The sequence below is a fragment of the Carex rostrata genome, chromosome 30 (genome assembly GCF_964058835.1).
Source record: "Carex rostrata chromosome 30, lpCarRost1.2, whole genome shotgun sequence".
In the NCBI taxonomy this organism is placed as follows: Eukaryota; Viridiplantae; Streptophyta; class Magnoliopsida; order Poales; family Cyperaceae; genus Carex; species Carex rostrata.
This window is the reverse complement of record NC_135947.1, coordinates 1,062,508-1,089,780: the sequence shown is the minus strand read 5'-3', so window position 1 is coordinate 1,089,780 and position 27,273 is coordinate 1,062,508. Positions and strand designations below refer to the sequence as shown.

The 27,273-nt window shown below is 34.0% G+C and overlaps 4 protein-coding genes across 4 annotated transcripts; 2 read left to right on the top strand and 2 right to left on the bottom strand.

The window, feature by feature from the left end:
- Positions 1-358: 358 nt before the first annotated feature.
- Positions 359-2,454, bottom strand: LOC144546890 (putative carboxylesterase 2). The gene is made up of 2 exons (XM_078295478.1): positions 1,827-2,454; positions 359-876 (listed from the first exon to the last, which is right to left on the bottom strand). The coding sequence occupies exons 1-2, from the start codon at positions 2,358-2,360 to the stop codon at positions 463-465; spliced, it is 948 nt and encodes a 315-aa protein (XP_078151604.1). The 5' UTR covers positions 2,361-2,454; the 3' UTR covers positions 359-462.
- Positions 2,455-7,185: 4,731 nt separating this feature from the next.
- LOC144546606 (uncharacterized) lies at positions 7,186-9,333 on the top strand. Its single transcript, XM_078295148.1, has 3 exons — positions 7,186-7,639; positions 8,111-8,830; positions 9,206-9,333. The coding sequence occupies exons 1-3, from the start codon at positions 7,613-7,615 to the stop codon at positions 9,287-9,289; spliced, it is 831 nt and encodes a 276-aa protein (XP_078151274.1). The 5' UTR covers positions 7,186-7,612; the 3' UTR covers positions 9,290-9,333.
- Positions 9,334-18,050: 8,717 nt separating this feature from the next.
- Positions 18,051-19,714, bottom strand: LOC144546605 (uncharacterized). Its single transcript, XM_078295147.1, has 2 exons — positions 19,275-19,714; positions 18,051-18,803 (listed from the first exon to the last, which is right to left on the bottom strand). The coding sequence occupies exons 1-2, from the start codon at positions 19,299-19,301 to the stop codon at positions 18,051-18,053; spliced, it is 780 nt and encodes a 259-aa protein (XP_078151273.1). The 5' UTR covers positions 19,302-19,714.
- A 3,906-nt stretch (positions 19,715-23,620) lies between these two features.
- On the top strand, positions 23,621-25,309 carry LOC144546714 (putative carboxylesterase 2). Its single transcript, XM_078295261.1, has 2 exons — positions 23,621-24,248; positions 24,792-25,309. The coding sequence occupies exons 1-2, from the start codon at positions 23,715-23,717 to the stop codon at positions 25,203-25,205; spliced, it is 948 nt and encodes a 315-aa protein (XP_078151387.1). The 5' UTR covers positions 23,621-23,714; the 3' UTR covers positions 25,206-25,309.
- The last annotated feature ends 1,964 nt before the right edge of the window (positions 25,310-27,273 follow it).

The following is a 27,273-nucleotide window of genomic DNA, read 5'->3' as shown; positions in this document are numbered from 1 at the left end:
ATAACGAATTCCAAAGCCAAATTCTATTGCTGAGTACGCCAAAAGTTAGTCTAAACCCACTAATTTTTTTGCATACAGTTATTCAAATTACATCATATACTATCCAACATTGCATAGAGCATTATTTAAGAAATCTTCTCTGAGACCAAAAAGTCACAATGACAAAGATCATTATTTAAGAAATCTTCTCTGCTATTATAATACACTCAAGTGAGTTATAATAGCACTGTTATCAACTTTTGTAGTCATGTATTTTTCTTTCATTAGAAAAATGGCGGCGAAAATGATATGACGTATAACAAGAGTGCTTTTATAAAAAAAAATTGGATGAACGAATCCATACATGCAAGCAGCATCATATCATCTATTCAAATTTATTAACCACAAGTATATTGTCAATTTCTTGATCCCAATCCTCAAAATTAGCTTACAAATCAATTTATTCATTTGCCCACTTATCATTCAATCAATAAAGCTCACAACCTTTTGCAACATCTCAACTGCTTTGTCACAACTACTGTTTTGCAGATAGAAGACATGATCTTCCTCCTCAGTCTCGTAGAACTCAACATGACCGTTCCAATCACCCGACGACACGGCCTCGAGTAACTTGTCATAGTACAACTTCCCTCTGTCTCTGAGCCCGTCCTTCTCTGCCACTGCAATTAACACTTTCTCGCACTTGTAGATGCCCTCCATTCGCTCTTTCACAGCCATCGGATTCATAAATGGATCGTCCAAACCGGTCGTCTCGGGGTACACAAACCGCCAAAATTTCAAACTGTTCTCCTTATTCACAGGATCTCGAGACTCCGAACCAATCGGCTCGGTCCCTCCAAACCATGGGTGACACATCAGGAGCCCTTTGATCTTTATCTGTTGGGAAATAATTTAATTTACTTGCTTACTCTTTCAATCTGTATTGCAAATTAACTTACCAAACCTAGTTGCATTATCAGATATTGGTCCCATTATATGCAATTTTTGTAGAGGAGGGTTCAAATGCCTCCATGTTTGTGCCTCCATCATGCCTCCATCTCTCTCCATCATTTTCAAAGTTCAAACAGTCGATCCGAACCGCTAAACCTAACCTCCATACTAAAATATGTTTGGAGACCAAATTTTATATTTTTAGGAATTTTTTTACTATTTTTTTAGATAGGTACAAAATCAGTAAATCTGAACCATCTAAAAACAGTATTTTTGTATCTATCTAAAAAATAGTAAAAAAATTCCTAAAAATATAAAATTGGGTCTCCAAACATATTTTAGTATGGAGGTTAGGTTAAGCGGTTTGGATCGATTGTTTGAATTTTGAAAATGATGGAGAGAGATGGAGGCATGATGGAGGCACAAAAACATGGAGGCATTTGAACCCTCCTCATTTTTGTTTGTATGGTTATTTATTATTAACATGCATCAATCAGAGATTAGTCTCTTTGGGTAACTTATTTGAGGGCTTTTATTTGGGCCGACTATGCTTTACAAAGAAAAGGAAATGTATTAATGAATAATGGGCTTTGAGATAATGGATCGAGGTTCTGGTCTTCTAGAAGTACCGAAATATAACATAAATGTTTTAATTGTAAAATTGTAAGACTAGTCAAAGTAGCTTTACAGCAATTTTTGTTGAAAATCCGGGTCAAATTGGAATATTCATTAATTGCTAAAAACAAATATACTGACACCCTTTTTACCGCAATCTTTAAGGGAGTGTTGGATTCCAACTTTTCTTTATTGTTTATTGAGGCCAGAAATAGAACATGTCATTGAGTCATTCTAGTAAATATTGTTTTTTTTTTTTTTGTTTAACAAAAATCTGATACCCCATTTGATGTAGCTTTCACTGCCATGTGATGCGCTGTATTGCCGCCGGCACTGTCCCCACCGAGATACAGACGTCCCAGATCTCCATAACCCGACACCCACTCGTCAGGGAAGGAGCCACTCACTGTCGAAGCAAGCACTTCCCAACAATCGTCATATGCAGCCGGTAATGGGTGCTCTGGTGCGCGTCGGTACTCAACAGAAACCACAAGTATTCTGGCCCTCGACACGAGCAAGTTGAGGTAGTTGTGGTACGTTGGGGACGCAGCGGTTTCGATCACAAACCCGCCACCGTGGAAATAAACCAGAATTGGCAGTTTGGCATCAGAGGGGGGGTCAGGCGGGAGGTAGAGACGGGCCGAGACTCTGGTAATTGGGTTGATCAATACATCCCTGGAGGTCACGCCGGTGACTGGGTCAGTACCTGCTGGTACTGTGCTGGTACCGATCAACCGCTCCAATCGACCGGATTTGTAGATTCTTATGAAAGGGGGGAGGTTAAGCACCACAGTTGTATCTGAGTCATTTCCCATGAGAAAAGAGAGTATTGAATAAGAGGACACAGGTAGCTAATAAAAGAAGGTAAGAAAATTTGAGGTTGTGACTTGTAGGAATGTGTGAGCAGTGAGCCCAGTGGTTTGGTTTCCATGGTAGTAGATTAGTAGGAAATGTAAAACACATTGTGCTATTTCTCTCCATTGCATATAAACTGGTGGTGTCCAGTGTTCCTTTTAGTGGTAGCCTGGTTGGTGGGACAATTTGTTGACTTGTGTGCATATTTGTTGACTTGTGTACCTGGTTACAGGGCGGAAGGTAGTGCAAGATAAAGTTAGCTAAGTAAACTCCAAGGCTTTCAATTTTTGTTAACAGGTAAAAAGAAATTTTACTAAAATTGTTATTTTATTTATACTAGCTACTCCTATGATAATACACAAAATTTAAAGGACATGTATGAAAGTAAGATATTCCTTCTTTTGATTTGGCTTACCAACTTATCAAATCACGTGAACAACTGACTTGAAAAGCTCTTAAATATAGAAATGTACAAAATAAATTAGGAAAATAATAGCGGTGTGCTTACCTAATAGAAGTAAATTAATGTTATTGAAATTTCGGATGCACGGTTAGAGAAAATAAGTTTTTTTTTCCAATTATACTCTTTAGCTTCCTTTTTTTAACGAAGTCAAAATTTAAAATAAAGAAAAAAAAATCTTGAAAACTCTCTTTTCTTTCGCTATTTAAAATTTAGAAATTTAAAATAAGGAAGTCATGGATTCTCTAACCGTGCATTCTAAATTTAGAAAAAAAAATTCTTTTCTTTGCTTTCTAATAACCGTGCATTCTAAATTTGAAAAAACTTTTTTTCTATTAACTTATTAAATTTAGAAATTTAGAAGAAGAGAAAAGAAAAGAGAAGCCACGGATTAAAAAGCAGAAATAGAGAACTATAGAAAAATTTAAAATAAGCAGAAATATGAGACTTTTTTTTTTATAAACATGTCATTTTTATATGAATATGTTTAGTTTAATCTGGTAATGCCAGTTCTGTAACTTTTATAAAATTATATAGTGAAAAATCATATTATCTCTTGTTATATAGATTTTGGTTTTTATATAATGTTTTTTAAATGTATAATGTCTAGTCAGTTAGCTTCCTCCATACTCAAAGTCGAGTTCCGCCCCTGCCTGGTTAATGAGATTAATGACAATTTGTTGACTTGTGTGCATATTTTCTTTGAGGTCCCTATGTTTCTTTTCAGATCTTTAAAGAACTGAGGGTCTTTGCTCAATTTAGGATTGTTAATTGCAAAATAGGAAAAAAAAAAAAGTGCCTTCTTAGTTAAAAAAATAAAGGAATTGTTGATGTTCTGATGCTTCTAGTAGAGGTGCTATCGGGTCGGGTAGGGTCCGGGTACCATTATATTTGGACCTGTATCTTAAAAGTGTCATGGTCTGAATTTCGATCCATATACTTATTAGTTTCAAATCGGGTCGAGTTCAGATCTGGATACTTATCTACCCGTAGATATTTCGGTTCCAATCTTTTGGTTCTGGGTAGATAGATACACATAGCTTGTTTCTGAATTATCGAGTCTGGTTCAGATCCGGGACAGGTCCAGATCCGAAGCGGATATATGTCGCAACTCACAAGCATTTGAGAACCCTTTACGTTTAAATATAATTATAATTTCTTAAATATCCAAACATAATATATCTTTATAATATAAATTAAAATATGCTTCAAAAATTAGAGATGGTGATTTCATTAAAAAATTAGAGACGGTAATTTATAATATAAATTATAATGTATCATTATAATATAAATTAAAACATAATATATCATTATAATATTGAAGGTGAGATAATTTTAGAAAGTCAAATATTAGAGATGGTGATTTCATTCTATGGTTCAAAAATTCCATGAATAGAATATTAATACTAATTTATTTCAATCAGTAAAGAGCGCAATAAATGTCAATGATCCCTGTGTTGGGTTCGAGATAACCAAAATCCGTTTAGACTTAAGCTGCAGAAAGAACGTAAAACAAAAATTTTACTTCTAACTTAAGCCAAGGATTAAACGGGGTATGTCAGGAAACTTTCCAAGGCGGTCCACCTTCAGTATTCATTTGACATCAAAACCCAATTTAATCATTTTACAGATCTACTCCATGATTGATTTCTAAAACATTAATCTACTTACCAATTAAATAGATTAATATAACATATTTATACCTTGTTTCCAAATCACAGTTGGAATGCAGACCGAGCGAGTAGAGCTACATCACGGGAATGATTCTCCTCGGAGCACCAAATGTATGGTGCCTCTATAGGTTATCCACCAAGACTAACTAGAGAGCGGTTTATTTCTTTTGCCAAAAATACCGTAAACCGCGGTTTTATGCAGAAACACTATTCGATAACACGTGAATTAGTAATTTTTCTCTTTCATCTCACCCCTCTATTTATAGGCATTTGAGGAGGTTCGTCAATGACCAAAATACCCCTCAAGTTCGGTCTATTTACCAAAATGCCATGCCACCTTTCATTCCGTGCCACCTTGCATGACACCTTAGGGTGTAGAAGCATGTAGAAGAGTGTGGAAGGTGGTGTGTCATGATTAGTAAAAGGCTTTATAAATTGGGCTTTGACTTTGGGCTTTTAATTTTAATAAACGCTTTGATTATTTTTGGACTTTAAACCCATAATTCAAATCCATAATTAACAATTAAAATCCAAATCAAATATATATATAATTGTCATGTACAATTATATTTATTTTCGGTTGTTGTTCGGTAACTTTTATACAACGTAACGTGTACGTTTATAAATTAACATTTGTTTCTGCTTGTTATCTTATATGACATTTATAATTTAATTATAACACATATAATTAATTATAACCATCTTACTATTGATCATAACCAATTTATAATCAATCACAATAAGATTCTCCGATTAACTCCTATATGGTGTGACCCAATAGGATCTGTGTTATGTTGGTAAATAGAGTTAAAACTGTTTTAACTTCTATAATCATGAGCGGTATCTGGCAGTATACATCATGACCATCCAATTACACAGATGATACTATACTGTACAATATCACGATCCAGTAAACTATTTACTTGTGTCTGTTCTTCTGTCTCATAGCTATCATATTAGTTTCAAGGTAGATGTGTGTCATCCGTGCTAACTGAATCTTTTCTTGATCTTGAGCAGATTATCAAATATAATTACTCTTGTAATTATACCGCTAGCAGATAATCTTACTCTATCAAGGGGCCCAGTGATGCTATAGCTCGTATAAAGATACGAGGGACAATAGTACTTTTGGTAAACCATCACTACCTCAGCTAAGCCATGTATATCGAAGAGCTACCGTTATAACTGCATTTTACCGACAGTGTTTGATAACAATCACACATATACATTTCTTAGTAGGAAAGATGAATACCTCATACTTTAGAACCTAACACTGAATGAAAGCATTAATGACACGAACACAATTCCGTATAATGTTTCATTCGGGGTCTGTCAGATATCATGTTCCAGGAACATATATCTATGTGATTAAAATGACAACTCCTTGTCTATGGTCTGTAAAACTTGACCATCATTTAATCCACATACTAACCTTTTCGTGATAATTAGTGTTCCTGCTAATTAACTTGGTCATTGACTTTTTTAGAGTATATATCATCTATATTATGAAGTTTCGCAATTTCAGTCATGAACTCGAAATGATTCATAAATACAATAATACTCAATGCAACAAAATGATATTAATCATCCAATTCATGAACAAAACTTTATATAATCAATTATCGTATTATTGACTTCTAGATTATTACACTAACACCTTGCAGAAAGGCATATATATATGATAGACAAAGAGAAAAATAAAGGAATTAATTAGCTTTAAAAATTTATAGGCAAAAGTTGAGCGTGACATTTGATTTCAATGATCTGTGCGAAAAGAGCAACATATTTTATTTACAAAATTAAAAAATTACAAATGATTGTCTTTTCATAATTATTAATATATATTTTTATATTAAATAATTATAAAAGAAATGGTATTATCATTTTATCAGGTATTTATACAGGTATCAGGTTCGGTTCTGTTATTGGTCAGATAATTAAATGAAATCCATATCTTACTCATTATGGTATTGGTTCCGGTTCGGATTCGGGTCAGATATTAAATTATTAATTTTTTAACAGTACCCATAATTTAACTGATTATATTTTTTAAACCATACCCTATCCAAATTAATTGAATCTAGATCGGTTTTAGTTCGGATCCGATTTGAATCTAGATCGAATCCGAGTAATTGGATAAAAGTAGCACCTCTAGCTTCTAGTTTAAACAAAACACATGAAAATGGTAATTGAGTAAATAGAATGATCATTCTCAATCCATTACTTGTATAAAGATGAAAAATATAATTTTTCAATGAAAATGTATTATTCTTACTTTAATCCTTTTCTAACAGTTTCCTCATTTGCCCTTTTGCATACTGTTACTTGAAAAGTTGAGAGGACCTTTTCGAATATTTCTTCATTTTCAACATTAATAGTTTGTCGGAAATAAATTTGCTGCGATCCTACATGATCGCAAGGTCCTTGCGATTCTAATCTCAACCGTTTATATATTATGAGATTCGTGCACAAAAACAAAAACTATCTTTTTTTTAAGATTTCTACATTCTAATAAATGAAGGGTTGAAATTGGAATCGCATACTCTGTGATTCTGTAGGATCGCAACAGATTTGCTTCCATAGTTTGTCAGGGGTTTGATCTTTAAAAATCCTGTATAATTACTTCACTTAAGTTTCAGAACCCAAATTTGAAGAAGTTAATAATTGAGAATTAAGTTTACTCAGACTTCAAATTCAAGTAAAAGAATCAAATTGATTAAGAACAAGTAGTTTTATATATTGTTCTTCATAATTAACCTTGTTATAATTATTCATTTTGATTGGGCTTAATTGCAAATAGAGACTCAGGCTTTGATTAGTTGGATCATACAGTTGTATGCAGAATTGGGCTGAGAACATGGGCCAATTGATTTAATTTTACATTGGAACCCAACAAAATTTTGACGATCATTTCTGCAAATTGGATGCCAACATGAAAGTTTACCAGATGAATTTTTGTTTTTTTGAAGGTTAGTGACTTTTAACCAGATGAAAATTTACCTGCTATCATTCCTGTTCCTCTGCATATTTGATGATATGATATTTGACTCGATGAAAATTTACAAGAAAACAAACTTTGATGATTTGGTACCATGCCGATTATTCGGTAACTTTCTGATTCGATGAAAATTATGTCATTTTTTTTCCATAGACTAATTGAAGAACCCTCTCAATTTATAAACAATTTGCACAGCAATTCATTTGAGGAATAATATTATCCACACTCACTATATTAAAGGACGACGCCTAAGAATTAACATCCCTTTTTATTATTCCTCTGTGACTAGTGACTGATGGCCTTCAAAGCATTCCTTTGTGTGTGTGTGTGTCTGTGTGTCACGAGGTGACGGCAGTCTAAAGGTTGCATTGCTAATTAAGTGCTACTTAAGTTCCAATATATATTCTATAATCTGTATCGCCGTATCAGAAAATAGAAAAGAATCCTGACCGTCATTTTGTGTTCATTAAAAGATCTTGACAACGTTTCATTGTTTATCCTATTAAATATCGATCCCTCAAATTATGATTGATTTGACAATAATATAAGATACATCTGAACTGTGTAACCACTAACCAGGCACTCTTCAGCATGGCCAGCAACAGCAAACTCAAACTGAAGCTTCTGATAGAGAAGGAATCTCAGAAGGTACTATTTGCGGAGGCCAGCAAGGATGTGGTTGATTTCCTCTTCAGCCTCTTGGCCATGCCAATCGGATCAGTTATCAAATTAATAACCAAGGAAGCTATGGCTGGTTGCCTAGGCGCAACATATGGCAGCCTGGAGCAACTAGACGACACCTATCTCCTCTCAACCCAAACCAAATCCAACCTCCTCAACCCCACCAGTTCAACTGCTGCATCAACCAACTCCTTGCTTCTCTCCATGACTGATGCCCTATCCAGTTGTGACAAACTAAATGGATACTATACGTGTCCGGGTAAGGATTCATACCACCTATCAACTCCCAAACGCAGAAACACTATTCTTTCACAAAAAAAACGTCCCTCATACAGTCCTCGGAACCATTACTATGTCACCGATGCATATGGGTCTGCTTGTCCGGCATGCCGAGAGATGATGACGGTTGAACTTGAGTTTGTGGCGGGGTCGAATGTTAAGAAAGAGGAGAAGAAAGAGGAGAAGGGTTTTGTGAAGGGTGTTGTCACGTACACCGTTATGGATGATCTGTCGGTAATGCCGATGTCAACCATATCAAGTGTTACCCTTCTCAACCAGTTCGGAATCAAAGACCTCAGCACTCTTCAAGAAGAAACTGTCGACCTCGGATTCCCTGAGGTATGTATGCATGCATTTGCAAGAATGATTTAGATTATGCATGCATTTGCTTCAGTTAGCGCAAATTGATATTCATTTTATTATTTATTGAATATCAATTTACGTTAACTGAAGCAAGACCGTCCCATAAGGGCTAAACAGCGGTCATAATTCATGAAAGGAACTTTTAATGTTAAATCAAGTGATGTCCAAATTCTGATACACATATTGAAAATTTATATATAAATACCGAATATCAAAATTCTGTTCTATTTAATTCATTTCCTTTGTTAATGTATCTTATATTGCCATTTGCAGTATTTAACTATTCTTTTCATCTGTGCTAGAAATTACTTTATAATTTGCCATTAATTATGGTTGTTCTTATCTAACTAGGGTTTAGAGCTACTAAAAGCTTCCCTGCAATCTAAGAATGTGCTCACTGATGTTTTTCTGACAAAGAAGAAAATGATGGCTTAAACAAAACATGATTTTCATTTTGAAGACAAATCTTGTTTTTTCTTTGATTTTGTGTATGACGATGCTTACATATATGAACATCTTTTATTTATATATATATATTAAATGATAATGTGATATTTTTTCTTATATGTTTTTATTCTATTGTTGTTTATGGCGAAACACTTTTAGCGAAACCTTTCTATTACTTTGATTGGGCCCAATTTTTGTCCATTTAAGAACCTAAAAAAAGAGTTCCAGATATAATCACCTTTTACATGGTTTTCAAGCAAGCCCATGCTGCCCATCCATAAAGACTTCACTTTAATTTCTTGTTAATAAAAAGAGAGTCTTATTAAGTGTCCGAAGCACAATAAATGGGCTCGATGTAATTATCAGTTGGGCCCACAATAAATGGGCTCGATGCAAGGGAATTTTTTTTTAAAACTTAATTCACTAATCAGATGATAACTTACAATTTTGACGGTTGGAACTTGGAAGAGTCTGTTTCTAATAGCGTGGATTTAATTTGATCAGTTTTTATTTGTGAGAACAATTTGTAATTACTTGAAAATCACACGATTTCTTTCTTACAAACAGAAATATTTAAAAATTGAAAGAAAAAAATGAAAGAACATATATAACTAATTAAGCATATTACAAATTCCAGAGAAGAAAATGAAAGAACATATATAGCAATTTGTAATAGCGTGATTTTTTTCGCACAATCACAAATTCCAGAGAAGAAAACAAGATTTCGGTTGCTATATATTGATTGAATGGTGAAATTAAATGAGGTATGTACGCATTACTTTACTTTATTTATTTCTTTAAGGGAATAATTTATGTTTTCTGTTTTCTTATTGCCTCGGCATCTATAAACAATATCTCACTACCTTATTAAGGAGCTTAATGTCTAGATCCTGCAAGGATTGTGATTAAAAGTTAAATTTTCGGAATTAATTTCAGCCATTCAATTTTCAGATCACATATAGCAGAATTTTCTAAATTTTACTCTTCAACGCATAAGACCCCACTGTTCGCGCCACATAGGATCCCTAAAAACCTAAAACACTTCCTGGCGCTCCCTCTTCACCCCGTTCTCTTCCTTCCGCTCCGTCTCTTCACCCCTCTTGCCTCCTCTCACTTCCACGCTCCTTCTCCCTCTGATTTCCGACCCCAGTCGGTCTATCTCTCTCTCTTTGTTGCTTCTTGGAGAAAGGAATGGAGGAGGCCGCCCGTATTGAATTCGAATTGACGCGGATCTTGTCCATGGCAGAGAAGGGTACGGTTTGGGGCGCCTCTCTCTTCTCCTCGAGTATTTGTACCTCTTTCTCTCTCTCGTTTTGGATTTGCTTGCTTGCTTGTTGTTTATTTGTGCTCATGTGCTGAGATTTTTGCCCTATTCCCCTCTATTTTCTGGTTTTCTATTATTTGTTCACACTGCTCTTGATCGGTGATTCTGGTGTCGGGAAGAGTAGTCTCTTGCTATGATTCACCTCTGATTCGTTCGACGATCAATTTCCGACAATTGGTACTTATCTTTTTATTTTTTTCCTCTTTTGATTGGGGAAGTGATGATTTTATGTGTAGATTATTGATTGCTGGGAACCTGGGATGGAAATTGAAATTGGAAGTGGAATTTGGTGTTCGTTGTGATGTTTTAGGATTATATGTACTGGAAATATACATAGCTGCGATTTTGTAATTCGTTGATTCGAGCAGCTTTTGGGATGTAAGAAAGCAGTTTTATTCGAAATTCTCATTATTCATTTTTCTGAAATTGATTTATTATTTAGGATCATTTTCTGGACACCTTTCATCAGCAATTGAGGTATAGTGTTTTCCAGATGATGAAAATATTGCTATAATTTGTAATGTTATAATTAACTCACTGAAAATGTGAATGAAAATGCTCTACTATACTTCTCTGGATCCAAACTGTAGTTGGAAATAGTACCTAAAATGCAAATTTTATTACACTTCTTCAAAGAGGTAATTATGGCTAAAAATTATTATTAGTTGACAACATATTATTTTTAATCGGTTCAGGTGTGGATTTCAAGGTTAAAATGGTTACCATGGCAGGGAAGAAGCTTAAGCTTGCAATTTGGGATACTGGTATATCATTCAATGTCAAACATGTAAAATTTCTGCAACAGTTAAATCTTTATTTCCAAAAATTTATTTGTGTTTTTTGAAAGTTAATTAAATACAATGAGTGTTGCAGCTGGACATGAGAGGTTTAGAACATTGACAAGTTCATACTACAGAGGAGCGCAAGGCATCATTATGGGTATGCTGTTCTTCTCTTCTCTTCTTTTCTTATAATATAATATTTTGTATCAATATGTAATATAATATAATAAGTTGGTCAAATTTACACTTACTATGTCCTGACATGCTGTGCATTATCATGGATATGCCCCTTTGATGTAGTCTGACATAGAATACAGGCTATGCCAACTACTGAGTTACACTTGAAGATATTAATAATTTTATTCTTGGGTAAATATCAAGCCATTTAGGAAGTTTAAATTTAGAAATAAATAATAAAGGTTAGATAGGAAGTAGGTCATCCATTTGTTTAATGCAACCTGATGACTCATATATTTATTCATATTTAAGTTTCTCATTTCCTTTTACTATTTATTAACACCAATTTAAGCCTCTTCTAAGCTTTGCCTGAATTATGTCATCTTTGTTTCTATGAAATCCATTCATTTTTAGGAAAATGGTGAGCTTTTTGACGAATCAGAAGACGAGTTGTGAATGAAATATTAGATAAACTCTTTTCACTAGGAAATTGGATGAGGTAACATATGCTTGTATATAATAATTTGAATGTTAAGGTCATATCAGTTTTAGAATTGTTGCTTAATATTATAATTTGAGAATGTGGTTTATCTTAAGCTAAATTATGCCTAAAGGCGGTGCTTTAATGAAATTTAATGTTTTGAGGGTAATTTTATTTTGGGTATTTCATCATTTTATTTGGCATATACTGATTTATGGCGTTGAATCTCATTTGGAGAATTCTTCATAATACTTTCAAGTTAAAAATAGATAATAAAGAAAGGGAGAATTTCATGTATACCCCTCAAGAAGTTCAAAATTAAGTATTCCCTCCTCCAAACTTCCAAAACTCACAAATTTACCCATTTTATATATTTTATATATAAGCAAAGTTCTTCCATATCCACCTCACTATTTTTTAAGTAGAGCTTTTATGTTTTATGAAGCTGAAATTATTAATTTGTTTTTTTTTCTCAATTATTTCTATAATTTCCTGAATTTTATTGTTAGTAATTCTATATTTTTAAAATTTTGAAGGTTGTTAGTGATGATGGTACGAGAGTCAAATGCCAGCTACCTTTTATTGAGGTGGATATGGAAGAACTTCAGGTATTTTTGTTATGTTTGTAGGTGTATATAGTGAACCGGGTAGTGTTTTATATTGATAAGAAGCTATCAGGTGAGTGTCTCTTATGATGTTTTTGTTATGTCATTATTAGATGAGGAGGGATCACTTGACAATAGATTTGTAAAGACTTTGCTTGTAGCTTTTGACCTCTCTTGACAAAGTCGGTCTAGACTTCCACGTACTTGGTGTACTTGCTTTCTATTTTTAGTGATGATTTAAGAACACCTCAATTTTTAGTTGGCAGATTTTTCACCCAATCCATCACCATGACCAAAGTTTCTAACTTGATTTACATATGACCTTTTTTTACATTTTTTACAATTTTTAACTGGTTTTTTAGATGGGTAGAAAATCACTTTATCTAAATTTTTAGACCATTCAAAAGTTGTGACTTCTACCTCCCAAAAAGAATAGTAAAAAGTTCTAAAAAAATATAAAATTTAGTCTGCAAGTACATTTTCATATGAAGATCACGTTAAACAGTTCAAATCGACTACTTGACCTTTGAAAACAAAAATATTGACCCGTAGTACGGACCAATCTGAGCTACATGAAAGTACCATAGCCCCACTCTTTCTTTCATACAACTTCGATACCTCAATCAATTATTGAGTCAGGGAATATATTCCGTTTTAAACAATTTATTTTCGCTTATGTATATATTTGATAGGTGCTACTGGAAGGGGAATGGAAGGAAGGCTTTATAGCACTAGCAGCTATAGGTGCAACTAATGTCGGGTCCAATTTATATCATGTTAGTATAAATGTAATGTTTGCATTCCTTTTCTATCATGTCAAATTCTATTTCAGACAATTATGTGATATCATTACTTTTTTAACAAAATAATTATTATTTTCATTGAAATGTTTTTTTTAATAAAAATATGTTTTTGTTTTCTTATAATATATCCCGTTGCATCGCACGGGCACAATACTAGTAACTAATTAAGCATATTAGATTCTTTTTAAGATTTGCAAGTTTTATAATGAAGATATTTGACGGTACAAGAATCTTAATTTGAAGTCCACTTGAAAAAAAATGCAGTGGAGAAATTACTGCATTCTTTTTTTTCTTTTTTATAGATGCTTTTGCTTTATTAAAACAGATTCAAAACAAATTTACTTTCATACTGAAATTTGCAAAAAGCAGAATAGGCAAAATCCAGGCACTGTTAAATAAAGATATTGTTATGGTTTGATTCAAATTGCTAGTCGGATCCATTAGATTTTGTATCTTTAATATGTAATCTCTTGTCATGAGAAATAACTAAGTCTAATTAGAATATCACTTTCAGTTGTCTCTTACTCTCTTCCTCTTCTCAAATCCTAAAAAATCTAACAAATTGGTATCAGAGCCATCTCGCCACCGGCTGTTCGATCGGTGGTTTCAGGGTTCTCAGATCAGTCCGCTGCCGCTAGGGTTTCAGTTTCGCTTCTCTGATCAGATCTATTTTGCGTCGCTGTGTCGAGTGCAAGGCTGAGCCGCGATCTCCTTTGTCGCTACAAGACGCGACTTAAGAATTTCTGTGAACCGCGCAAGAACCGACAGGGCTGGGCGCTGGATTTTGTTTCCAGATCTGTACACCGCGATTTCTCATTTTTGCTACACAGAAAATGCCAGAGGAAATCGCGGTGTAGCAAAGACCTATTGGTGTTGCAATTAGACAATCAACTATAACAAATCAACAGTTTCTAGTTCTACGAACAAGTTATACAGTATAAGTCACATTGAATCCTATTGTCTACCTTTCTGCAACTGTGGCCACGTGTTCCAATCTCACAGGGTAAAGGTCCTGTGGTTCCTATGCGCGAGAATTTCAATACCGTGGTATCGACTCGCTACACGTTGAACCACAGTATTTTCGTAAAAAATTCCAAGACAATTCAGTGGGGAATTTAATCAGAAAATTCGGCGAAATGAGAATAATTTTTTTAGGGCACAAAATTTAAGAGAATTTTTTATTCTTAATATCATTTTTGCTCTTATATATTGTCTTTTAAAAAATTTAGAGAATTTTTTATTCCTAAAATCATTTTTGCTCTTATATATTGTCTTTTATCTTTGTTTCAAATTAAATCTTGCTATTAGTCGAGAAATTTTATAACCGGGTTATAAGAGGAAATAAATCACTGATCCATTCAAGAGTTCTAACTAGACTGTTTAGCATATATATGTTCTTTCATTTTTTCTTTCAATTTTTAAATATTTCTGTTCTTAAGAAAGAAATCGTGTGATTTTCAAATAATTACAAATTGTTCTTGTTATATTCCGAAATTTTAAAACATGATTAAATTGTTAAATTGATCATTTCGCTTAAATAAAATTTTTAATTAAATTAACGATGGTTCATATTTTATCTGATTGATTAAAACGAAACTAAAAATTTTGAAATATAAATTTGAGTTATGAAATTATGTATATTAAAATTTAGAGATTTAAAAATAAAATAAAATGTAGCACCATGAATAAAATTATAACTATTCGATAAATTCGTAACTTAGAAAAATTTGTTACAAGTTCCTTCGCATTTTAGAAAGAAGATGAAATTGAATTAATTAGATTCGTGTGAATAAATAAATAATTGAATTTTTATTTAAGAGTATAATTATACGAATAATATTATTCGTACAAATAAAAATATAGAATTTATAAAACTAGTTCATTTAAGAATTTTTTTGAGATTTAATCAAATATATATAATTATATAAATTGAGAACGAATTATCCGAATCCTAACTTGAGAAATAAACATATGAAATATTAGTACGACATTATAATGTTTTGCGAACTCTCGATTGATTTTATAAAAGAAACGGATTCTTAAAACAAACTAAATGAGTTATATTGGAATTCTGAATTTTCTGAACCCTTGGAGTTAAGATCTAACACGAATCTTGAAGACATCACAACCCTTGATTTGAAGTAATTGGAAAAAATTGGGAATTAACCCAATTTGAAATTGGGTTCGGGTCCGGCAGTATAAACCTCTCCATTTCCCTCTTTACTCTTCTTCTTCCACTGACAACGGACCCCACACCCCTCCTTTCTTTCCCTTCCCCGTTTCTCCTTCTCCCTTTCACGCAAGAGAGGTCTCTCTCTTTCTCTCCATCTCTGCCACTGAGCACGGGGCCCACTCCGCCTTCCTCTCTCCCTTTTCCTTCCTGCCAGAAGAAAGAAACGACGGGATTTGATTTCCCCGCTCTCGCCTCTACGCCGTACGAGCCCGTCTCGTCGGCTGTCAGTAAACCCACGCCCCCTCCCTTGACTTCACTGCCCTGGGCGACGAAAATCGCGGCTGACCCGCGTGGGTAGGCTAACCACTCTCTGAGGGTGACTAAACCCCTTTCTCTCATGCCTATTGTGGTTACATAAGTCCCTCTCCTTCATTTCCTTTGGTTGTTGCTTCTTTTAGTTTCGCTCATGCGTTGAGAAAACCATCTCTCTCTTCACTTCTCCGTCCCTCTCTTTCTTGTGAGTTTGATTTTATTAATCCAACCTGTTAGAGTAGTCCTTGTGATTTCGGTGACGAAGTCGTGCGTTCTTGGCTTGGTGATGTTCGGAGACTATGAGAAGAGCCTAAACGCAAGGTCGTGGAGAGAGTCGCAACCTTCATACCGACCATGCTTCATCCCTAGCCGTGATCGAAAAGCAATTTCGGGTAAATCAATTTCTTGTGAATTTCTGAATTTTAGCCAAGCCGTGGGGCTGATTCGACTTGTGCATTATGAATTCTTGTTGGCTTTGTTACTTTGTGAATCGAAATGTTGAACCAAACTTGTTTGTCTCGTATCTATTCCTTGTTGGTGAGACCATCATGAATTTGCTTGCTTAAATCTTTGGTGGTGATTGTTATTATTTTATCTCTTTACTTGCTTAGAATAAGGGGTTTCGGTAGTAAATGACTTGGGAACGTATAGATTGTGATATCCGGTTCAAACCTCAAATATACTTGACATCCCTCGGTTCAAACCTCAAATATACTTGACATCCCTCTAAATCTTCTTTCTATTGTGGTGACTAGTAATGGGTACCAGTTCGGTATCAGTTTTCTGGTATGGTTTGAACTAACAGGGACCTTTTTTTTTTGTAATTTCCTTAAGATTGAGGATATGATATGCAAATTTCTGCGATGGTGTTAATATTATAAATTAAGGGGTGAATTTTTTTAAAATGTACACCTTAGTAATATCTCCCAATGTGAAGGACTTATGCGTAAAACGTTAAGCATTTGAAATGAAAAATAGGTTCGGCTCCATTTAGAACGGCCTATATTTTGGGATACTGTATTAAAACCAAAATGAATTTTTAGGATTAAGTGAATTGATTAAAATATTAAAAATAAATATAGTGTAAATTAACGGATTTATAGCCAATTTATATTGAATTAAATATATAATGTACTATTAATTAGGGAAGACAAAAAGGGCTTGTCGCTCGTAATTCAATTGACTTCTATTCGAAAAATGTGTAGTTCGTAATTAATTCGATTTGAAATTAGTTCGATTCGAAACCAATCAAATCCAATTCGATTCAAATCTTATTCAAACTTAAACTCAAACTTGAATAAGTTCGATTCAGTTTGATTCGTTGCCACCCCTACTATTAATTATTGCCTAGCTAGTTTTCTTTTAAATTAAACAAAATTGAAGAAATCCCGTCGAATTACTATATACAATGCAACTTGAGTAGTAAGCATACACATACTTTTAATTAATCAAGTCAAGCTATGTACATGAAATTCATAACTAGATCATAACTAACAACAAGTTAACATAATAATTGAGGAATTGACTTGCACATTAATTGGGACGAGGGTTAGAATAAAATTAGCGTAGATATTAATTAGTTTAAATTACGTGATCACAGATCTGTCAACTCCGTACGAGTCCGACCCGTGGGCCGATCCGACGGTCCCGTAGTTCGGAGCACACTGATTATTGGCGACAGAGACTCCAGCCCCCTCAGGTGTGGGATATCTGAATTATTCTTTTCGTGGGCGTACTCTTACCAGTCGTTCCATCTGACCTGACATCCGCACTTTATTTTCTTCAAAATATGCACCAAGTAAGCATAGATGAAAAAAATAGTTAAATACTGCAAATGGCAATATAAGATACATTAACAAAGGAAATGAATTAAATAGAACAGAATTTTGATATTCGGTATTTATATATAAATTTTCAATATGTGTATCAGAATTTGGACATCACTTGATTTAACATTAAAAGTTCCTTTCATGAATTATGACCGCTGTTTAGCGCTTATGGGACGGTCTTGCTTCAGTTAACGTAAATTGATATTCAATAAATAATAAAATGAATATCAATTTGCGCTAACTGAAGCAAATGCATGCATAATCTAAATCATTCTTGCAAATGCATGCATACATACCTCAGGGAATCCGAGGTCGACAGTTTCTTCTTGAAGAGTGCAGAGGTCTTTAATTCCGAACTGGTTGAGAAGAGTAACACTTGATATGGTTGACATCGGCATTACCGACAGATCATCCATAACGGTGTACGTGACAACACCCTTCACAAAACCCTTCTCCTCTTTCTTCTCCTCTTTCTTAACATTCGACCCCGCCACAAACTCAAGTTCAACGGTCATCATCTCTCGGCATGCCGGACAAGCAGACCCATATGCATCGGTGACATAGTAATGGTCCCGGGGACTGTATGAGGGACGTTTTTTTTGTGAAAGAATAGTGTTTCTGCGTTTGGGAGTTGATAGGTGGTATGAATCCTTACCCGGACACGTATAGTATCCATTTAGTTTGTCACAACTGGATAGGACATCAGTCATGGAGAGAAGCAAGGAGTTGGTTGATGCAGCAGTTGAACTGGTGGGGTTGAGGAGGTTGGATTTGGTTTGGGTTGAGAGGAGATAGGTGTCGTCTAGTTGCTCCAGGCTGCCATATGTTGCGCCTAGGCAACCAGCCATAGCTTCCTTGGTTATTAATTTGATAACTGATCCGATTGGCATGGCCAAGAGGCTGAAGAGGAAATCAACCACATCCTTGCTGGCCTCCGCAAATAGTACCTTCTGAGATTCCTTCTCTATCAGAAGCTTCAGTTTGAGTTTGCTGTTGCTGGCCATGCTGAAGAGTGCCTGGTTAGTGGTTACACAGTTCAGATGTATCTTATATTATTGTCAAATCAATCATAATTTGAGGGATCGATATTTAATAGGATAAACAATGAAACGTTGTCAAGATCTTTTAATGAACACAAAATGACGGTCAGGATTCTTTTCTATTTTCTGATACGGCGATACAGATTATAGAATATATATTGGAACTTAAGTAGCACTTAATTAGCAATGCAACCTTTAGACTGCCGTCACCTCGTGACACACAGACACACACACACACAAAGGAATGCTTTGAAGGCCATCAGTCACTAGTCACAGAGGAATAATAAAAAGGGATGTTAATTCTTAGGCGTCGTCCTTTAATATAGTGAGTGTGGATAATATTATTCCTCAAATGAATTGCTGTGCAAATTGTTTATAAATTGAGAGGGTTCTTCAATTAGTCTATGGAAAAAAAATGACATAATTTTCATCGAATCAGAAAGTTACCGAATAATCGGCATGGTACCAAATCATCAAAGTTTGTTTTCTTGTAAATTTTCATCGAGTCAAATATCATATCATCAAATATGCAGAGGAACAGGAATGATAGCAGGTAAATTTTCATCTGGTTAAAAGTCACTAACCTTCAAAAAAACAAAAATTCATCTGGTAAACTTTCATGTTGGCATCCAATTTGCAGAAATGATCGTCAAAATTTTGTTGGGTTCCAATGTAAAATTAAATCAATTGGCCCATGTTCTCAGCCCAATTCTGCATACAACTGTATGATCCAACTAATCAAAGCCTGAGTCTCTATTTGCAATTAAGCCCAATCAAAATGAATAATTATAACAAGGTTAATTATGAAGAACAATATATAAAACTACTTGTTCTTAATCAATTTGATTCTTTTACTTGAATTTGAAGTCTGAGTAAACTTAATTCTCAATTATTAACTTCTTCAAATTTGGGTTCTGAAACTTAAGTGAAGTAATTATACAGGATTTTTAAAGATCAAACCCCTGACAAACTATGGAAGCAAATCTGTTGCGATCCTACAGAATCACAGAGTCTGCGATTCCAATTTCAACCCTTCATTTATTAGAATGTAGAAATCTTAAAAAAAAGATAGTTTTTGTTTTTGTGCACGAATCTCATAATATATAAACGGTTGAGATTAGAATCGCAAGGACCCTGCGATCATGTAGGATCGCAGCAAATTTATTTCCGACAAACTATTAATGTTGAAAATGAAGAAATATTCTAAAAGGTCCTCTCAACTTTTCAAGTAACAGTATGCAAAAGGGCAAATGAGGAAACTGTTAGAAAAGGATTAAAGTAAGAATAATACATTTTCATTGAAAAATTATATTTTTCATCTTTATACAAGTAATGGATTGAGAATAATCATTCTATTTACTCAATTACCATTTTCATGTGTTTTGTTTAAACTAGAAGCTAGAGGTGCTACTTTTATTCAATTACTCGGATTCGATCTAGAACCGATCTAGATTCGATTAATTTGGATAGGGTATGATTTAAAAAATATAATCAGTTAAATTATGGGTACTGTTACAAAATTAATAATGTAATATCTGACTCGGATCCGAACCGGAACCGATACCATAATGAGTAGGATATGGATTTCATTTAATTATCTGACCCATAACCGAATCCAACCCGATACCCGTAAAAATACCCGTGTAAATAAAATCTGTTGCTCTTTTCGCACATATCATTGAAATCAAATGTCACGTTCAACTTTTGCCTATAAATTTTTAAAGCTAATTAATTCCTTTGTTTTTCTCTTTGTCTATCATATATATATGCCTTTCTGCAGGGATCATTGAAATTTATTGCGGTCTTTTCTGATTGAAATAAATTAGTATTAATATTCTATTCATGGAATTTTTGAACCATAAAATGAAATCACCATCTCTAATATTTTACTTTCTAAAATTATCTCACATTCAATATTATAATGATATATTATGTTTTAATTTATATTCTAATGATATATTATAATTTATATTCTAATGATATATTATAATTTATATTATAAATTACCGTCTCTAATTTTTGAATGAAATCTCTATCTCTAATTTTTGAAGCATATTTTAATTTAGAGAAAATGTTTCTGTCCACTGGGTTTTGTCCACAACCTTATTCACTCCCGTCTAACTGTCTTTTAACGGAAATCCAAATTATAAAATCACGACAGAAAGAGATATCGCCTCCCGCCTCTCATCTCTCCTCTCTCTCACCTCTCGCCTCTCATCTTTTTTTTAAATATCTCTCGCCTCTCATCTCTCCTCTCTCTGTCCTCTCGCCTCTCATCTCTCCTCTCTCACCTCTCTACCGACGGTCGCAACGGATGATCGGATCTCACCTCTCGCCTCTCATCTCTCGTCTCTCTCACCTCTCTACTGAGGGCTGCAACGGCAACGAGAGTGGATAAGAAAGAGATTATCGGATTTGATCGGAAGAATAATCTGGATCAGCCGTGACGGCAACGAAATCGTAATTGTTATTTTTTTGTATTTACCTTCTCTAATTCATTTTTCCTTTGCAATGTCAATTTTAATTGAGATTACTGACTCGATCTCATTTTTTATACATGATCGCAATGGAACCTTCAATCTTGGAGCGCGATCGAATAGAAGTTGTTTTTGTTGAAGAGCACGGCAAAATTCAAATCTAGTAAGTTATTTTTGTTGAATTTGTTGTTTTCGTTATATGCAGTAATAGATCTAGCATTTAAATGAAATCTGGAGAAAAGAGATGATAGAGAGGCGATATGGAGTATTGATTTGTTAATTTTACTGTATTGCCCCGTTAATTTTACAGTATCCATCTTGTCATTTTACAGTATTTATCTTGTGAAAATCTGGAGGAAATAGATGATAGAGAGGTGATATGGAGTATTAATCTGTTAATTTTACAGTATTGCCTTGTTAATTTTACAATATTCATCTTGTCATTTTACAGTATTCATCTTGTGGAAATCTGAAAAAAAGAAATGATTTGTTAATTTTACAGTATTTATCTTGTAATTTTACAGTATTCATCTTGTGAAAATCTGGAGGAAAGAAATGATAGAGAGGCTTCTTACTCATCCGAACAATGAACACAAGAGGTTTCTAATGTAAAAGTTATTTGTTCATAGTTTTTTTGTTGCTATTATGCTATTCTGAATGTTGCGGTGAATATATTTATCTTGTGTTGAACATATGTTGTTTGTGGTGAACATATGTTGTTTTGTGGTGAACAGATTTTTTGTGTGATGATGGATGTATGTATAGATTTAGCAATTTTAGAATATACATGGTATTCTTTTATGGTTTATATTTTGCAATTTTACAGTATACATGATTCTTTGTAGGTTGTAGTTTAAACTGAAATGTAGCATTTGTTACATTTTATCTTACAGTATAGATGATATTATTTTATGGTTTAGTTTTAGAAATTTTACAGTATACAAGATTCAATTGAAAATTTACAGTATTATGTCAAAATTTTACAGTATACAAGATTCAATTGAAAATTTACAATATTATTTAAAAATTTTACAGTATTATTTAAAAATTTTACAGTATACAAGATTCAATTTTATAGTATACAAGATATAATTGAAAATTCTACTGTATACAATATTCAACTTTATAGTTCTGCTGATTCAATTTTACAGTATACAAGATTCAATTGTAAATTTTACTGTGTATAAGATTCACTTTTACATTATACAAGATTCAATTGTACAGTATACAAGATTCAATTGAAAATTTTACTGTATACAAGATTAAATTGAAAATTTTACTGTATACAAGATTCAATTTTACAGTATACAAGATTCAACCCAGTGCGGACGCTAATAATTAACTCTAACTGCCAATAACCGCTAATAACTAACTGCCAATAACTTCTTATAACTGTAATTTTCGAAAGTACAGTTTGAAAGTATATTTATTTTGTCCTATTGTGCAAGTTGCAATCTTTTTCTAACTATCAGGGGACCACTTCAAATAGTTGCTGGATGTTTTGTGATTAACTGATATATTTTATGTGATATATTGTATAATTATACAGCATGTAGAAGTAATTTTACAGTATTCGCGCAAGTCAAAGCTGTGGACAAATGGTGGACAAAAGGATGTGGACAATTAGACGCTTCCTTTAATTTATATTTTAATGATATATTATGTTTGGATATTTAAGAAATTATAATTATATTTAAACGTAAAAGGTTTTTCAAATGCTTGTGAGTTGCGACATATACCCGCTTCGAATCCGGATCTGTCCCGGATCTAAATCGGACTCGATAATCCACAAACAAGTTATGTGTATCTATCTACCCAGAACCGAAAGATTGGAACCAAAATATCCACGGGTAGATTAATATCCGAATCTGAACCCGACCCGATTTGAAACAAATAAGTATATGGATCGAAATTCATACCATAATATTTTTAAGATACAGATCCAAATATAATAGTACCCGACCCTACCCGACCCGATAGCACCTCTACTAAAAGCATCAGAACATCAACAATTCCTTTATTTTTTTAACTGAGAAGGCACTTTTTTTTCTCTTTTTTTCTATTTTGCAATTAACGATCCTAAATTGAGCAAAGACCCTCAGTTCTTTAAAGATCTGAAAAGAAACATAGGGACCTCAAAGAAAATATGCACACAAGTCAACAAATATGCACACAAGTCAACAAATTGTCCCACCAACCAGGCTACCACTAAAAGGAACACTGGACACCACCAGTTTATATGCAATGGAGAGAAATAGCACAATGTGTTTTACATTTCCTACTAATCTACTACCATGGAAACCAAACCACTGGGCTCACTGCTCACACATTCCTACAAGTCACAACCTCAAATTTTCTTACCTTCTTTTATTAGCTACCTGTGTCCTCTTATTCAATACTCTCTTTTCTCATGGGAAATGACTCAGATACAACTGTGGTGCTTAACCTCCCCCCTTTCATAAGAATCTACAAATCCGGTCGATTGGAGCGGTTGATCGGTACCAGCACAGTACCAGCAGGTACTGACCCAGTCACCGGCGTGACCTCCAGGGATGTATTGATCAACCCAATTACCAGAGTCTCGGCCCGTCTCTACCTCCCGCCTGACCCCCCCTCTGATGCCAAACTGCCAATTCTGGTTTATTTCCACGGTGGCGGGTTTGTGATCGAAACCGCTGCGTCCCCAACGTACCACAACTACCTCAACTTGCTCGTGTCGAGGGCCAGAATACTTGTGGTTTCTGTTGAGTACCGACGCGCACCAGAGCACCCATTACCGGCTGCATATGACGATTGTTGGGAAGTGCTTGCTTCGACAGTGAGTGGCTCCTTCCCTGACGAGTGGGTGTCGGGTTATGGAGATCTGGGACGTCTGTATCTCGGTGGGGACAGTGCCGGCGGCAATACAGCGCATCACATGGCAGTGAAAGCTACATCAAATGGGGTATCAGATTTTTGTTAAACAAAAAAAAAAAAAACAATATTTACTAGAATGACTCAATGACATGTTCTATTTCTGGCCTCAATAAACAATAAAGAAAAGTTGGAATCCAACACTCCCTTAAAGATTGCGGTAAAAAGGGTGTCAGTATATTTGTTTTTAGCAATTAATGAATATTCCAATTTGACCCGGATTTTCAACAAAAATTGCTGTAAAGCTACTTTGACTAGTCTTACAATTTTACAATTAAAACATTTATGTTATATTTCGGTACTTCTAGAAGACCAGAACCTCGATCCATTATCTCAAAGCCCATTATTCATTAATACATTTCCTTTTCTTTGTAAAGCATAGTCGGCCCAAATAAAAGCCCTCAAATAAGTTACCCAAAGAGACTAATCTCTGATTGATGCATGTTAATAATAAATAACCATACAAAAATTGCATATAATGGGACCAATATCTGATAATGCAACTAGGTTTGGTAAGTTAATTTGCAATACAGATTGAAAGAGTAAGCAAGTAAATTAAATTATTTCCCAACAGATAAAGATCAAAGGGCTCCTGATGTGTCACCCATGGTTTGGAGGGACCGAGCCAATTGGTTCGGAGTCTCGAGATCCTGTGAATAAGGAGAACAGTTTGAAATTTTGGCGGTTTGTGTACCCCGAGACGACAGGTTTGGACGATCCATTTATGAATCCGATGGCTGTGAGAGAGCGAATGGAGGGCGTGTACAAGTGCGAGAAAGTGTTAATTGCAGTGGCACAGAAGGACGGGCTCAGAGACAGAGGGAAGTTGTACTATGACAAGTTACTCGAGGCCGTGTCGTCTGGTGATTGGAACGGTCATGTTGAGTTCTACGAGACTGAGGAGGAAGATCATGTCTTCTATCTGCAAAACAGTAGTTGTGACAAAGCAGTTGAGATGTTGCAAAAGGTTGTGAGCTTTATTGATTGAATGATAAGTGGGCAAATGAATAAATTGATTTGTAAGCTAATTTTGAGGATTGGGATCAAGAAATTGACAATATACTTGTGGTTAATAAATTTGAATAGATGATATGATGCTGTTTGCATGCATGGATTCGTTCATCCAATTTTTTTTTATAAAAGCACTCTTTTTATACGTCATATCATTTTCGCCACCATTTTTCTGATGAAAGAAAAATACATGACTATAAAAGTTGATAACAGTGCTATTATAAATCACTTGAGTGTATTATAATAGCAGAGAAGATTTCTTAAATAATGATCTTTGTCATTGTGACTTTTTGGTCTCAGAGAAGATTTCTTAAATAATGCTCTATGCAATGTTGGATAGTATATGATGTAATTTGAATAACTGTATGCAAAAAAATTAGTGGGTTTAGACTAACTTTTGGCGTACTCAGCAATAGAATTTGGCTTTAGAATTCGTTATCTTGTTGCTTTGGCCGGCATTGACAGAAATATAGAGCATTTGAGGCTTCTATGGCATTGTGTATATCTTATTTCTCACTAAAAATGAGACCAAGTATTCAAATTCTGGTAGGAACTAAATGATAACTTTTTGAGTTCAAAAATGGGGCAATAAAATGTTTTATGGCTTTAGACCTTTCGGAAACAATATTTGTCTGGATTCTATTTTAGAAATACATCAGAAATCTGTTTAGCACAATATAAATTATTGATTTAAAATATATGTCATAATCTTTCAAGTAAAATAGCAGTGTAAAAGCAACTAGCAAAGGATAATTTGTCCAATTCTACATACAAGCAAAGATTTGTTTGTAAAATTATGACCCTAATTTTGGCAAAAAGAGGGTACGAGAGTGTCCGTCGCTCTTATTGTTTGGTTTCCAAGGGCCCCGTTTGTCAGGTTTAATGGAAGCCCCCTGAATTTTCAAAAATAGTGGAAAAAAATAGGTTGATTTCAGTTTTGCCCCTCCTTGAAAATTAGTTTGCCCCTCTCGGGACTAAATATTTTGTATTTGAAGCCAATTTCACCTCCACCCTTTATTCCTTGCACATTTGAAGAAAATCCTTGCACATTTTTTATTTTCTTCAAGTGTTTCTGATTTTAGGTAAATTTTGGAGGAAGAAGAAGATTGGTTCAATAAGAATAGACATGGTGTTTTATGAATCAAGAGGTTAAGTTATGGGACCCCATGTGTCACATTAAATAATTGGTTGATATTAGAGGACTTCATATGTCATATTAAATGAGAGAGAAGGGGAACTTGAGTCCAAACATGAAATAAATGAAGTAATGGGCCTCAAAAATACACAACGGGCTTCTTTGATTGAAATTCTACTTTAATCTTGTCTTCATCTATGAGCAAGGCTATGGTGCTATGGGTTGCACAGAGAGCTACGGTGCTACGGTTCAATATTTGAGTTTTCAAAATCTTAACGGTTGATCCGAACCGTTTATCTTATTCTCCATATTAATATGTGTTTGGAGACCAAATTTTACATTTTTTGGAAATTTTTTACTATTTTTTTAGATAGGTAGAAAATCAAATATCTGAATGGTGCAGAATTTTTTAGATCAAGTGATTTTCTACCTATCTAAAAAACTAGTAAAAAGTTTTCAAAAAATGTAAAATTTGGTCTCGAAACACATATTAATATGGAGAACAAGATGAATGGTTCGGATCGACCATTATGATTTTGAAAACTCGAATATTGAGCCGTAGCACCGTAGCCCTCTATGCAACCCATGGCACAGTAGCCTTACTCTTCATCTATTGTAAAAAATAAAGATATGTTGGCCTATTAAACAAAATACAAGTCAAAATTTGATGTTTCTAATCTCCTATTAAATAAAATATAAGTCAAATTTGTACAAATTATCAAAAAAAATACCAAAGAAAAACCACAAAGAAGTAATGAATCATATTAGAATCATATTTACAACCATAATTAAATTTTGGGAACCTCATGATTTAGAACCATAATTTTTTATTATGTTAATTTTTTTTATTAATATCTGATTAGCTAATAAATTTAAATTCAATAAGCTTTTTACTTATTTGAGATACTAA

What these genes read in the sequence shown, in the direction of transcription:
- LOC144546605 (XM_078295147.1), bottom strand. Translation starts at nt 19,301, where the DNA reads ATGATTTGGTACCATGCCGATTATTCG. An exon ending in GGTACCATGCCGATTATTCG is followed by an intron (nt 18,804 to 19,274) that starts GTAACTTTCTGA and finishes ACCACTAACCAG; the next exon opens with GCACTCTTCAGCATGGCCAG.
- LOC144546714 (XM_078295261.1), top strand. Translation starts at nt 23,715, where the DNA reads ATGGGAAATGACTCAGATACAACTGTGGTGCTTAACCTCCCCCCTTTC. An exon ending in TGAAAGCTACATCAAATGGG is followed by an intron (nt 24,249 to 24,791) that starts GTATCAGATTTT and finishes ATTTCCCAACAG; the next exon opens with ATAAAGATCAAAGGGCTCCT.
- LOC144546606 (XM_078295148.1), top strand. Translation starts at nt 7,613, where the DNA reads ATGATTTGGTACCATGCCGATTATTCG. An exon ending in GGTACCATGCCGATTATTCG is followed by an intron (nt 7,640 to 8,110) that starts GTAACTTTCTGA and finishes ACCACTAACCAG; the next exon opens with GCACTCTTCAGCATGGCCAG. An exon ending in TCGACCTCGGATTCCCTGAG is followed by an intron (nt 8,831 to 9,205) that starts GTATGTATGCAT and finishes TTATCTAACTAG; the next exon opens with GGTTTAGAGCTACTAAAAGC.
- LOC144546890 (XM_078295478.1), bottom strand. Translation starts at nt 2,360, where the DNA reads ATGGGAAATGACTCAGATACAACTGTGGTGCTTAACCTCCCCCCTTTC. An exon ending in TGAAAGCTACATCAAATGGG is followed by an intron (nt 877 to 1,826) that starts GTATCAGATTTT and finishes ATTTCCCAACAG; the next exon opens with ATAAAGATCAAAGGGCTCCT.